This window comes from Asterias rubens, chromosome 7, assembly GCF_902459465.1.
Source record: "Asterias rubens chromosome 7, eAstRub1.3, whole genome shotgun sequence".
Classification (NCBI taxonomy): Eukaryota; Metazoa; Echinodermata; class Asteroidea; order Forcipulatida; family Asteriidae; genus Asterias; species Asterias rubens.
The window spans coordinates 11,461,551-11,476,194 of record NC_047068.1 but is presented as its reverse complement, the minus strand read 5'-3'; the positions used below and the strand labels follow the sequence as shown (position 1 = coordinate 11,476,194).

At 36.9% G+C, this 14,644-nt stretch overlaps 1 protein-coding gene across 2 annotated transcripts in view; it reads right to left on the bottom strand.

Moving 5' to 3' along the window:
- Window positions 1-14,644, bottom strand: part of LOC117292466 (receptor-type tyrosine-protein phosphatase kappa-like) — a 55,711-nt gene that overhangs the window by 25,257 nt on the left and 15,810 nt on the right. Inside the window, exons 7-19 of one of the 2 annotated variants that reach the window (XM_033774511.1) lie at window positions 14,286-14,426; window positions 12,895-13,050; window positions 12,251-12,382; window positions 9,987-10,253; window positions 8,651-8,962; window positions 8,187-8,263; window positions 7,309-7,782; window positions 6,289-6,358; window positions 4,212-4,314; window positions 2,352-2,449; window positions 1,827-2,212; window positions 419-506; window positions 4-22 (exon numbers count right to left, since the gene is read on the bottom strand). In XM_033774511.1, coding sequence (XP_033630402.1) covers window positions 4-22; window positions 419-506; window positions 1,827-2,212; window positions 2,352-2,449; window positions 4,212-4,314; window positions 6,289-6,358; window positions 7,309-7,782; window positions 8,187-8,263; window positions 8,651-8,962; window positions 9,987-10,253; window positions 12,251-12,382; window positions 12,895-13,050; window positions 14,286-14,426 — 2,323 coding nt within the window. The remainder of the gene's footprint in view (window positions 1-3; window positions 23-418; window positions 507-1,826; window positions 2,213-2,351; window positions 2,450-4,211; window positions 4,315-6,288; window positions 6,359-7,308; window positions 7,783-8,186; window positions 8,264-8,650; window positions 8,963-9,986; window positions 10,254-12,250; window positions 12,383-12,894; window positions 13,051-14,285; window positions 14,427-14,644) is intronic. The other variant, XM_033774513.1, reaches the window with a different exon arrangement.

The following is a 14,644-nucleotide window of genomic DNA, read 5'->3' as shown; positions in this document are numbered from 1 at the left end:
AGCGGTACTCTGGAATGATCATCTAACAAAATGAGAAGAATATATTATTATTCAATTCTACTCCTATTATATTATATACAAATACATATATTTAAATAGAACATTCTTTTGACAACTATGGTTTCAGGTATGTTAAAATTGCATTGGATATAAAGAATATTATTTGTGGTTTTTAGCCAGTATGTATAGCAACTGTGAACTCATTATTTTCCCCCGAGTCCTTAGAAAAAGATTCACAAAGTGTTATTTACTCGAGTGGGATTCAAACCACAACCCTTTTGTGCCATTCGGGAGAAGATGTCTTTCAACCACGCTAAGCGATCAAGATCGCTTCGACTCCAGTCTTGCTCAATCGACAATATTTTAGTGCAAATAAGAAGTATGATTGCGATCATAACATTATAATCACTTGACTCACATGGAATGATGTTTTTGAAGCGATTTTTTGTCTTAAGATCTGGATGTTCTGCTACTGTCCAGGGCTTCTTCTGGTCAACAGGGAGTATCTAAAACGGATAAATAAATAAATAAATAAACAAATAAACAAGGCAGTGGACACTATTGGTAATTACTCAAAATAATTATGAGCATAAAACCTTACTCTGTGACGAGTAATGGGAAGAGGTTGATAGTATAAAACATTGTGAGAAACGGCTCCCTCTGAAGTGACAGTTTTCGAGAAAGAAGTAATTTTCAAAGAATTTGATTTTGAGACCTCAGATTTAGAGTTTGAGGTCTTGAAATCAACCTTCTAAACGCACACAACTTCAGGTGACAAGGTTTTTTTTCCTTTCATTATTATCTGGCAACTCCGACGACCGATTGAGCTCAAATTTTCACAGGTTTGTTATTTTATGCATATGTTGAGATACACTACGTGAGAAGACTGGTTTTTGACAATTACCAATAGTTTCCAGTGGCTTTAAATAAATAAATAGAAACATAAATACAAATGATTCATCAAATTATTAATTTCTCTTCAGAAACATTATTCTGTTTTTTAACAGATGAACAATCAACTTCAGGATGCTGTAAGACCGCCCTCGTAAAGAATATTCTATTTTGGCATCAGACATTTTCAGTTTGGCCGCAAAGGGCTCAACACCATTTGGTGGGCTACTGATTAATTGTATTGAACCATTCATTCGTACATTATTTTGTTCGATCTCATGTTGGGGTAGGGGGGCACAAGCTGCCCCCTCCCCCAGCGGCATTGTTTTTCTGTTGTCTAGTGTAGTAGGCCTATAGAATTGCCTTTCTCAAAAAAATGTCCTGCTTTTTATAAAGATTCCCTTTTTGTTATCGATATTTAAGAGAAAAAAATCCCCTATAGACCTTATGCACATGACGTATTTCAGTACGGCGCCCTCGCCTTGAGGTCAAAAGGAGGTTGTTCATTGGCCAATCTATGTGCGTTTCGATTGTTTCTTCACCGTTTGACCTCAAAGATGGCGGCTGGATGACGTCAATGCATAAGGTCTATTGAGAAGCACTGTAGGTGGCAATTTTGATGTACAGAAACAAAATTTGCCTCGCTCCGGCACCTTTCTTGTTTTTTATCTTTCGCGTTTCGCCTGTATATTGTAATACTTTTCAGTGTTGTTTATATTATATTATTTCCATGTATTGTTGTCAATGGTTAATTTTTAGTGTAATTTGTATATAACATAATATTTTTAGACACGCAAAACCAAAACGAATTTCACTGAACTAATATTTGTTTTTTTTACAAGTGACAATAAAACATTATTTCTATGCCATTTTGTAGACCAGATTGAAACTTTAAAGGTCAAATTGGCGGAATCATTTCCTAAATCAGTTCTCACCGAGTATTCATATTTCAGACTGTCCGTTGAGCTTGCTTTCTTCTGCTTAACGTAGCCTTCAAGTTTAGCAACAGGGATCGGGATGCTCAGTTGTGGTCCAATATTAAGGTTCCCATATACAGACTGTTCTGAAGAAACTGGACAAGATGCGCCATCTTCGCCTCCAGTGGGTTGTACTTCATCAACCACTTTGTCTGGTTCTTGCTGAAAGGTACCAGACTGCTGAAGTAATAACTGTTTGTCACTAGATCGAGGTGGGATGGGTTTATGTTTTGGTTTAGGGGGGATGAAATCTTTTTCAACAACAGGAGTTTTAGCAATTTCAAGCTGCACTTGGATTTTCTCTTCGTCGGTCTTTGCGGATGACGAAGTCTCAGGAACTTTATCTGGACAAAAAGTTAAAAGAAGTATTTTTGTTTATTCATAGGTTCAGTGCATGATAGATAACATAACATAAGATAACATTTTGTCCACATAAATAAACAAATTAATACAATTATTAGTGAGTATTGTTTTATAAGGTACCTGTGTTTTCGTAAATGGGTGCGTCGTTTATCTCAGTGAGAGTCAATGCTGGCTGGTCCTTTTCCAGTTGTCTTCCCTTGGATTTTGATTTTTGTTTTCTGAAAAATAAAAAATGTATAATAAATTTGTGGACAATATTGGTAATTGTCAAAAGACCAGTCTTCTCACTTGGTGTATCTCAACATATGCATTCAATAACAAACCTGTGAAAATTTGAGCTCAATTTGTCGTCAAAGTTGCGATCAGATATGAATGAAATCAAAAAATACCCTTGTCACACGAAGTTGTGTGCTTTCTGATGGTTGATTTCGAGACCTCGAGTTCTTAATCTGAGGTCTCGAAATAAAATTCATGGAAAACTGCTTCTTTCTCAAAAACTATACCACTTCAGAGGGAGCCGTTTCTTACAATGTTTTATACTATACCAACCTCTCCCCATTACTCGTTACCAAGTAAGGTTTTGTGCTAATCACTATTTGAGTAATTACCAATAGTGTCCCCTGCCTTTAAACAGTTGGGTTAATTTTTATTCCGAAATATCATTAGCAAAACAACAGTTTCACAATTTTAGGATAATATACTGTTCACTACTTTCCTTTGGTAACCAGTATTCCCTTTTAAGGAGTTGTTTACCCTAGGGCGGCGGAGGGCCTTACCATTTCTTAGCTGGAGGGGTGTTGTGTTGAAAGAAATAATTGAGCAATTATAATTTTTGCATTTATTTTACTTTTTGACCAAAAGTATTGAAGTTTTTTGACCGAAAAGGTATTTATGAATGGGAATCAAAGTGTGTTGAATCGGTTTTCAACTATAGTGGTTTAAACCCACCGAGGCCTGGTTCTTGATAATTTAACTCGACTTCGTCTCTGTACAATTATCAAGAACCAGGCCTCGTTGGGATTAAACCACTAGTTGAAAACCTCTTCACCACACACAATCCCCTTATTAAAACAACCGAACAGTTAAAAAGGATATAATTTGCATGTATAGAAACAAAACATTGTTAGAAACGCCTGAAGAGACGGCTGAAGTAATGTAGTTTTTTTGTAAAAAGTTTTCTCACTCAAAAAAAAAAAGACTTTAGCTGGAGCCTTTTATTATGCATCTGAAAACACACAAAGTAATGGAACAAGGGTGCTCTTTCTTTCAAGTTATTCTGTTGCAACTCCCGTTGACCACTAATTGTCTTTGACAATAACATTACCAAACGTGTCCTGTGCCTTCAAGACTCACTTGCAACTTGATTTCAATCTGGGCTCTCCCTATTATAAGGGAATCAATGTGTGGTGAAGAGGTTTTCAACTAGTGGTTTAATCCCAACGAGGCCTGGTTCTTGATAATTTTACCGAGATGGTCAAAAAACATCAACACTTTTGGTCAAAAAGTAAAATAAATGCAAAAATTATAATTGTTTAATGATTTCTTTCAACACAACACCCCTCCAGCTATGAAATGGTAAAGCCCTCCGTCGCCCTAGGGTAAACAACTCCTAATAAGGGAATGCTGTGCGCGACAATTTCAAAAACACAGACAATGTTTAAAATAAATACATAATAATAAATAACGTTTTTATAGAGCTTTCCACAGGCGTTTCAAAGCGCTTTAACATTGTCTAAAAAGATGTGTGTTAAGTTGAGTTTTGAATGAGCTAATCGAGGATGAGTCACGGATGTGAAGAGGGAGCGTGTTCCAGCAAGTTGGTGCAACCACTGAGAATGCTCTATCACCATATCATTCAGTGAAAAGAAACAAACTTGATATATTTTCTCTTATCAAGTTAAGGCCTAGATAATTTAAATGAATATTCATTAAAATGCAAATGACGTCTTATCCATTGATTTGCAAAAAAATAAATCACACCTTCTCCATAAAATGAAGACAACGACGACAACAACTAAGAGAAGAACAACTAGTACGCCCAGAATACTGCCGGTGACACCCCCACCGTTCCCTGCACGGTTACCTGTGGGAGACAGAACACCAAGGTAACAAAATAAAAGGGTATAACAAATAATAACAACATAATAAAAGGGGTGTATACATTTTTTTTTTCGACCCCAAAATGAATGGGTTTAAAGTCAACTGGAAGTGGTAGTTTGTCAAAATAAAGCTTTTGTCACTAAAATATGTGTTTTGATGAGTGGAATATGAATAAACAGTTAACTAAAGCTCTAATAAATTGGTTTCCATTTTATTTACAAATTTAAAAGTAGGCCCGACCCTATATTAAAGACACTAGACACTATTGGTAATTGTCAAAGACTAGTCTTCACAGTTGGTGTATCTTAACATAATTATGCATAAACTAACAAACCTGTGAAAATTTGAGCTCAATCGGTCATCGAAGTTGCGAGATAATAATGAAAGAAAAAAACACCCTTGTCACACGAAGTTGTGTGCATTTAGATGCTTGATTTCGAGACCTCAAGTTCTAAATCTGAGGTCTCGAAATCAAATTCGTGAAAAATTACTTCTTTTTCGAAAACTATGGCACTTCAGAGGGAGCCCTTTCTCACAATGTTTTATACCATCAACCTCTCCCCATTACTCGTAACCAAGAAAGGTTAATGCCAATAATTTTATCTGAGTAATTACCAATAGTGTCCACTGCCTTTTAAGTCACCTTGAAGTGGTATTTTGTCAAAATAAAGCTTTTGTCACTAAAATGTGTGTTTTGATGAGTGGAACATGAATAAACAGATAACTAAAGTTCTAATCAATTAGTTTCCATTTTATTTACAAATTTAAAAGTAGGCCCGACCCAATATTAAGGGGTATGGAGTGATCTGCAAAAAATACTGCAACACTATTTATTACAGTGTTTCTCAAATGCATTCTTATTAAAAAGAAAATTAGCTGATAAGCTGATAAATTGCATGCACTTGTAAAGCAGTTTAGTGCATCTGACTCAAGTTCTTGTGGCTCATATCAGAGTTTGAATCCCGTTCATGACACTTGTGTTCTTGGCAAGACACTTAAAGGCAGTGGACACTGTTGGTAATTACTCAAAACAATTATTGGCAAAAAAACCTTACTTGGTAACGAGTAATGGGGAGAAGTTGATGGTATAAAACATTGTGAAAAAAGGCTCCCTCTGAAGTGACATAGTTTTCGAGAAAGAAGTAATTTTCCTCGAATTTGATTTTGAGACATCAGAAAAAGATCTTGAGGTCTCGAAATCAAGTATCTGAAAGCACATAACTTCGTGTGACAAGGGTGTTTTTTCTTTCGTTATTATCTCGCAACTATGATGACCAATTGTTGTTATTTTATGCATATGCTGAGATACACCAAGTGAGAAGACTGGTCTTTGACAATTACCAATAGTGTCCAGTGTATTTAAAGGAACGTTACAGAATTAATAAGAAACATCAATCGTGAAATATAAATCTAATGATGATGATAGTAGAAAACATCCCTTGAAATATTTCTGTCTGAATTTCATATTTGATGAGAAATAAATAATCTAACTTCGCGTTTAGAGTTTATCGCTCAGTGAGCGTTTTATTCATTTTTGTTTTGGCATCGATGCAATGCAAAAATTTTACTCGGTTTTTCACTATTATTCTCTCGTGACCCAGACGCCGATCGATTTCACACTTCTACAGGAGTGTCAGTTTATGTATGGTGAGATTACATAAAGTGCTTACACTGCCAGCAACTGTTCTGTTAGCAAAAACCAATTCTGTAATGTTCCTTTAACTAGTTGCTACTCATCACCAAAGAGTAAAATGGGTATTTGCGAAGATATACATTTCTGATGTGAGTTATTTGCAAGCTATGCGGTAATTTGGCTGCAGGTGATGCATATTCCAAGTTAGTTAAGATGTATTAAGAAATGCTTAAGGTCCATAGACGAAGTTGATGGAGCGCTTCGGTGTAATATTTAAAAGTACCAAACAGGTAATTAGATGTTTTGAAGAGAAATAGTTTTTACCTTTGTTAACTGTTTTTGCAGAAACAGATTCGCTCCATTCACTGTCCCCGGCTCCATTTACTATTTTAACCTGATGAAAATAAAGGGGAAACAAGTTTGCTAATTTAAAAATTGTCATAATGAATATTGTTTGGCGGCATTTTTCTTTTTACATAATAAAAGACCTCATAGCCAGAAGTCTTTTACCCCTATCTGAAAGCACACAAATTCTTCCAACAGGGGTGTTTTTTTTCTTCATCATTTTCTCGCAACTTCGATGACCAATTGAGCTAATCTTTCACAGGCTTTTTTTTTTTAATGCTTATGTTGGGATACACCAAGTGAGTAGACTGGTCTTTGTTAATTACCAAAGGTGTTCAGTGCTTTTAAACAACCACATTTATTTTATGTGTGACATTATAAGATATCTTTGTTTATTGCAGCAGGATATACTTTTAGTAAGTGTCAAGGACCAGTATCCTCACTTGGTGTAACCCAACAAATGAATGAGTAACTGCACACCTGAAACCTGTCTAATTTTGAATTTTGCCTGTGAGAAATTACCTTTTTTTCTAAATTATTATTATTTTATTTGCCATAACAGTATAAAACAAAATACAAGACAATATACCCCGAGATGGGCAAGGTACAATAAAAGCAAATACATACTATGATCCGTAGATCTGTTGCCCCACATCTGGGGTACACAATAAAATGAAAATTAATATAGATTTAACATAAAATAGTACACAAAGCAATAATAAAAGCAGATAACAATACAACCAATAGTAAATAATAAATATCTAATAAGAATAAAACATAAATAAGTAAATATAAGTATTGTTGTTCTCTTAATGTTGTCCTTTCAATCTTTATAAAACATTGTATCATAGTTGCAATTCAGTTTTTATGCTGTGATGGCTATTGTCAATAAACCTTTTATCTATCTATCTATCTATCTGACTCAGTAAAAATAACAGGTAAGTTAAGGATAAACAATAAATGGAAACAAATAAATAACTTATAAGTAATTATAATTACCTTAATATTGAAGTCAGTTAATCCTGCGAGCCCTTGTATTGTGAACGTCACATTGTACTCCGTGTTGTTCTCAGTGATGATGTTACCCTCACCAGCATCTGAAGCTTGTTGATACTGAATTAAATACTGACTAACATTCCCGTTCAGATTATACGGTTTAGTCGCCTCAATACGAAGTGTCAGCGAGTCTTCCGTGCTACTGATGAGAGTAACCTTCGGAGGAAGGAGAGGTGCCTCTTCTGGGGTGTACGCCAAGACGTCTTTGCTCCACGGACCTGGTCCTATTTGATTGGAAGCACCAATTGAGATACCATATTGAGTGTAGGGTTCTAGGTTGGATATGTTGAAGGACGATATGGCTGGGGTGATGGCGACTTCTGTGTATTCCCCATAGCTTGATTTACTGACGGTTCTGTAGCGGATATGGTACTCCGTGAGACCTAAGCTGCAGCCGTGAAATACTGCTTCCAATTCCTGTCAAATAAATTAAAGTAAAAACTGTGTGATTTTCAACTGGTTATTTCCCTCTGAACTCTATAGTCATGTTCAATGGCCAGTTACTGGTAATAGTAACAATATTTATTTATATAGCGCCTTATGCTAGGCCTCAAAGCACAATAGAAATACATTTACGCAAAAAGAAACGCATAATACAGAAAGTACAATTAAAAACCACATAGATGAAAAATTATTATTAGAACAAAACAAAACCACAAGAACGGGTTATTCTTTTTTACTCTTTTTAAAATCCACCCCAGGAAACCTGGCTGAATTCAATTAAAGTGCCAGAGACTGTGCTTAGTTCTGGCTATGAACACAGCATCTAGCGTGTGTGGACACGATAAAGAAGAAGATCAATCAAAATGTTGCAAACTTACCTCCCATTGAACAGTTATCTGTCTCAGTGTGGTATCCTTGCCGAGTGTTGATACAATCTCAGGAGATTCCAACGGCACTAGTAATTTAAAATAATAAAATAGATATGAATTGGCTAACATTATCTGTCTATTAATACATGTAATTAATTGATCCATGCAATTCATCACTTGGGTCTTACAGGGTTTTGATACCTTTTGTAGATACCCTTTTTAATTTTTTTTAAATCCCATGGATCCCTCACAGTGAATAAAGAAAGGCCATATAGTTTACCTGCAGAAGTTTCAGCTTCATCAGTCGTCGTCGAGTTTTTGAGAGAAAAAAAGTGAAAATCACACAGCGATGTTTTGAGGAGAGTCGAGAGTAAATACCAGTATTGGTACATACGTTGTAATATGCTAAACAGGAGACGAGCATTACCGGTATGTAATGCTCTTATGAACGAGGCTTTAAAAAGAACACTTACCTGAGCACGGTGTTGTAACCGACACGGATGGGCTTCTTAGCCCTTCGCCCCCCGGTCCCTCCCTAGACACAGTCACGCTGAGTTCATATCGCATCTCGGGCATCAGATTCCTGACTGTTTCGGTCATTCTTGTAGTTGGGATATCATTAGGGAGTGCCTCCCATTGAGACCCATATTCACGATAGTAGATGGTGTAGTGGGTTATGGGTGGGTCGCCACTGAGTGGCGGGGAGGTCCACGCGTCCCATGTTATCGTTACTTCAAAAGCTTGGATATCTGTTGCACGTGGTGCTGTGGTTAACTCGGGTAACTCTGTTATGTAAAGGGTAAACTTGTTATGGGTATGGGCTAACACGTGTTATTCTGGTAACTCTGTCAAAAGGGTAAACTTATCATATAAGAATGGGCTAATTGGGGTAACTCTGTCATGCAAGAGGGTAAACTTATCATTGGTGTGGGCTAACTGGGGCTAACTCTGGTAACTCGTATTATGATATTTTGTATGGTGGGTGTGGGCTAACTGGGGCTAACTCTGGTAACTCTTATGACACAAAAAGGGTAAACTTATCATTGGTGTGGGCTAACTGGGGCTAACTCTGGTAACTCTTATGACACAAAAAGGGTAAACTTATCATTGGTGTGGGCTAACTGGGACTAACTCTGGTAACTCTTATGACACAAAAAGGGTAAACTTATCATAGGTGTGGGCTAACTGGGGCTAACTCTGGTAACTCGTATTATGATATTTTGTATGGTGGGTGTGGGCTAACTGGGGTAACTCTGTTCACTCTTATGATACAAAAAGGGTAAACTGATCATAGGTGTGGGCTAACTGGGGCTAACTCTGGTAACTCTTATGACACAAAAAGGGTAAACTTATCATTGGTGTGGGCTAACTGGGGCTAACTCTGGTAACTCGTATTATGATATTTTGTATGGTGGGTGTGGGCTAACTGGGGCTAACTCTGGTAACTCTTATGATACAAAAAGGGTAAACTTATCATAGGTGTGGGCTAACTGGGGTAACTCTGTTCACTCTTATGATACAAAAAGGGTAAACTTATCATTGGTGTGGGCTAACTGGGGCTAACTCTGGTAACTCTTATGACACAAAAAGGGTAAACTTATCATGGGTGTGGGCTAACTGGGGTAACTGGTAACTCTTATGACACAAAAAGGGTAAACTTATCATGGGTGTGGGCTAACTGGGGGTAAATTGACGAACACATTCAAGATTTACCGCGGGTAATATCTATGTGAAATTTATGACGGTGGAGAGTTAAAAAGTATTCTTTATCCTCGATGCAAACGCAACATCTATTACACCATAACTTACCAAACATGTCTGCTGGATATGAAAGAGATGCATACGGCTGATCGATGTAGCATCGATATTCATCATTCGAGTAGACTTCTTGAACATTGAACGTAACAAATCGATCTTGACCTATTACGTCACTCGACACAAGTGCAAAACTTTGGCTGTCATGAGGGCGGTAGAGACGCACTCTCTGCTGGGGCGGTGGGGTTGGGCCAGTCACGACACACGTGAATGTAGACGACTGCCCACTGTTGGCTTTTGTGTTGGTGACACTCTTAACACCTGTAAAGTAAATGAAATATTATGATAGTTCAGTCGCCATCTTGTTTTTCGTTCACTTCGAGTCAATGTTACCAAAGTGAGGCTTGGAGGAAGTATAGCATGTTCCCTTATTTTAGTGTTCATGTAAAACGGGTGAGTGCAGACAAGGGGCACGACGAGTAGACAGCCGAATGGCTAATGTCTAGACACTGTGAAAATCATGGATAAATCTTTCACAAAACGTGCCTCTCTGTTAGAAACCATTTTGTTCAGTCAGACAGTCATCTTAGCTTCTTTGTTTGTTTGTCTGTTTGTGCGTTTGATGTTTTTAATTGTTTTTGTTTGATGAAGTAATTGGGTGTATGTTTGTTTGTTTGTTTGTTTATTTATTAAAACACTACAATAATACAGGGGATTTCAAAAAAAAGAAAGAAGTATCAAATGTATTAACACACAGGCAACCAATTTGTGTCAGAAAAACATTGGAGTTGGTCGCCGAAAAGCGCCCGAAACCGTCCTCTACAAACTGCATTCGGCCGGATAAATAATTCGAAAGTATAACAGAATAATCCACACAAACACCCCCCGAAACTGCACGATCCCTCCCCCCACAAAAAAAATAAAATAAATAATTTTGTTTTTAAATGTTTGTTTGTCTGTTTGTTAGTCTGTTTGTTAGTTAGTTTGTTTGTTTGATTTGGACGACAATGACATGGATGGTTACAGCCCCTCCCCCCATTTTTAAAACCATTCATTTGATTACATTTGGGGCGAGAGGGAGATCCACCCCGCACCGCCCGCCACGCTCCTCTGGCTCCTGTTGGTAAAAAGTCAAAGTCGAACCAAACATCCCGTACAAAAATGGACAGATCCGTTTTTCTCAGATTGATTTCAAGGACATTAAATTTCACTGGAAGGGTATTGAATTATGCAATGGCAATTTACGCCCATGATTTTTATAACGTGAGGTTAGATTGTTTGTTATACCATCCATAACCACAGGAAGATTACAGCACAAACTTGAACTTGACATTGAAATTGGGCCATCAATTTGAAAAAACTTACCTCGCTAAAAGTATTTAGATATCTGAGTCATACGAAAATAGCTATATTTCCTCTGTTAGTGGAACTTTAAACTTTTGTCGGGGGAATTGTAAACAACCTTTGGGTAAGAAAGACTACCCGAAAGTTCATTGTGCTTCAGGTCTATCATGTTAAAAATAACAACAATAATACCGAAACTGTTAGCAGTCTGTTGTCACAGTACGTTGATCTTTCGACAAAAGTACGTTGGCGTTGTGAAGAATAATTAGTAGTTTTAGAAATAAAAAAACTTGGCGAACAAATCCTCAAAACCTGTTCTTAAAGGAGCAAATTGCCTTCGGATTTTGCGCTTTGGCTATAAAAAAAGGCATGTTAAATGAATGATTGAAAAACATTAGGCTATAAGTAGGCTCAAATTATTCACATAATATCCCTCATGTTTTTTTTAGTTCATGACAGAACATGATCCGCTTTTTTGGACTCCCAAATTTCGGACTCCCAAAGAATGGCGGACCATGATTTTGCTGGTTGTATTTCAAGAGGAGAATTGACATTTTTAATCAATGCTCATCAATTACAACACACTGTATGTGTTTAATGCATGAATTATAACACAAGGATAAGAAGTAGTTCCAAACATCAAAATCTTTGAGAGATTTGGAGGCAATGTTCCCTTTAATGTTTGACCTAAAGTCGACTAAGTCTCTAAAAAACAACGATACTGCAGTCTGCCACATAGAACAGTCAAAAGTAAATTACAAAATATAAACTCATGAAACATAAAACAAATAAAAACTGAAACATTGTCTCCTAAATTCCGATTCTACTAGTCCTTGTTCAAAGACCTTCGCATGAATCAGTTCCAACCACAAAATAAGTCACTATCCAATCGTTGGTAGTTCGCGCCAAAATGATCAATTATAGCATCAGAGGGCGTTACTACAATAAACAATAACGTCTTTTTTTTTTTTTACCTGTGACGCAGTCTGGTGTAGCCCAGTTTCCAAAGCATCCTCCAGCGCAAGACCCTGTCACCTTATCACAAGCGTAGATATAACAATGACACGTCTCGGCACAATCCAACCCATAAGAGCCTCCGCTGCATTCTAAGATCAAAATAAGAAGCATATTTTTGTAGATTGAAAAAACTTAAAATGTATAATTGAGAAATCTCAAGTTTCCCCTCAAGTTCTATAAAACAATAATAATATTTACAACCCAAAATTAAAGAACGTTTGTTTATCCCTCCCCCCCCTTTTTTTTGTCTTTTTTTTTGCGTTGTGCTTGCATCTATTTCCTGTAGTGTTGATAACATCCGGGTATTGACCGTGAAGTTGGCCTTATCATGGAATACTTTCCCGGACATTGTGACCAAGGTTGACTCTGATATCTTATTTCATTGATGAGTTTGCCAGATGTTCACAATAAATACTTATAAAAGACCATGGATTCTCAAAAATCCATCCTTGTGGATCATTCTTATGTTTTTTTATGTTTTCCTTTCACAGTTCCCCACAGACGTTGTACACACAAATTCCTGTGCATTCACACGCAGTGCGTACCTTCAATCATTTGAAGGCTGCACTTTACAAGGAAGAAGAAGAAGAAGAAGCTTTACCTTGGCAATTGAGACTTCCAGTGTTTAAGCTGAATCCAGGTTTGCATTGGTTGTTAACGCATTGACCCGTCACACGATCGCAGGGTTGGTCGTCCACACACTGGCACTTTTCTGTGCAGGTTTCTCCGAAATAATCATTCTCACAAACATCTGGGACTTTAAGGAAACACAATTTTGAATTCAGTTGGAATCAAATGTAATACAATATGTTGATGACACATCAAATGGAATACAATTTGTTGACACCTGTTGTCATCTCGATTGCATAAACGAGTTTTGCCGACATCGCTATTTTTTGTCCATTTGCCAATTTAGAAAACGTTAGTATAGGATCTACTTGTTTTTGTACATGGACCCTTTCGGTACAGAAAAAAAAAGTTCACAGATTTACAAATACCTTACAGGGTTTACAGAAGGTAGTGGTGAAAGACTTCCCTTGAAATATTATTCCATGAAATACTTTACTTTTTGATAAAACAGTAAAACAATATCAATTCTCGTTAGCGAGAATTACGGATTTATTTTAAACACATGTCATGACACGGCGAAACGCGCGGATACACGGGTGGGGTTTCCCGTTATTTTCTCCAGACTCCGATGACCGATTGAGCCTAAATTTTCACAGGTTTGTTATTTGATATAGAAGTTGTGATACACGAAGTGTGGGCCTTGGACAATAGTGTTTACCGAAAGGGTCCAATGGCTTTAAATACATAATATTTGTAAGTAACATTGAAGTTATCCAACCAAAAAAAGTTCTAGAGGTCATCAAATTTCTGACTGAATAACACCTCTGTTTGTTTCCTTCTTTTTGTCAAAGACGAAACATCTTGAGACTTATAGAAAAACACTATGTTGAAGAAAACTTGGCTAGTAACAAGAAGCTGCCACTGTTTTAAACCAGATTGCAAGTAAAACACAAGTCTATTGAAATTGACCACAGGAAAACGAAGCGAAATAATAAAATAAATGAAAGCATAGTTTAATGGCAGTGGACACTATTGGTAATTACTCAAAATAATTATTAGCATAAAACCTTACTTGGTAACGAGTAATGGGGAGAGGTTGATAGTATAGAACATTGTGAGAAACGGCTCCCTCTAAAGTAACGTAGTTTTCGAGAAAGAAGTAATTTTCCACGAATTTGATTTCGAGACCGCGAGTTTAGAATTTGAGGTCTCGAAATCAAGCATCTGAAAGCACACAACTTCGTGTAACCAGGGTGTTTTTTCTTTCATTATTATCTCGCAACTTCGATGACCAATTGCGCTCAAATTTTGACAGTTTTTTTTATGCATATGTTGAGATACACCAAGTGAGAAGACTTGTCTTTGACAATTACCAATAGTTTTGTTTTATCAATTATTTGTTAAAGTCACCCAATGACCTACTTTGACAGTTGTTTCCGGACCACGATACAAAACAACCATTATTCCCTCCAGTACACTGCCCAGTAAAACGGTCACAGGACGACATTTGAAGACAGTGACACTCTTGCAGGCAATTTGCTCCATACCGTCCCAATGGACATCCTAAATGGAAGACACATCGAGAAAGTTCGAACTTTAAAAACACAATTGCTTTCGATGATAGATTTTGAATTTTTCTATGGTGGGGAAAAACAGCATGAATCTAACATTATGTTGTAGAACATCTAACACGTGGCCAAGGCTCTGGACACTAATGGTTATTACTCAACATAAGCAAATTAGAGAGCAATGGAGATCTGTAAAATATTGTTAGAAACGGC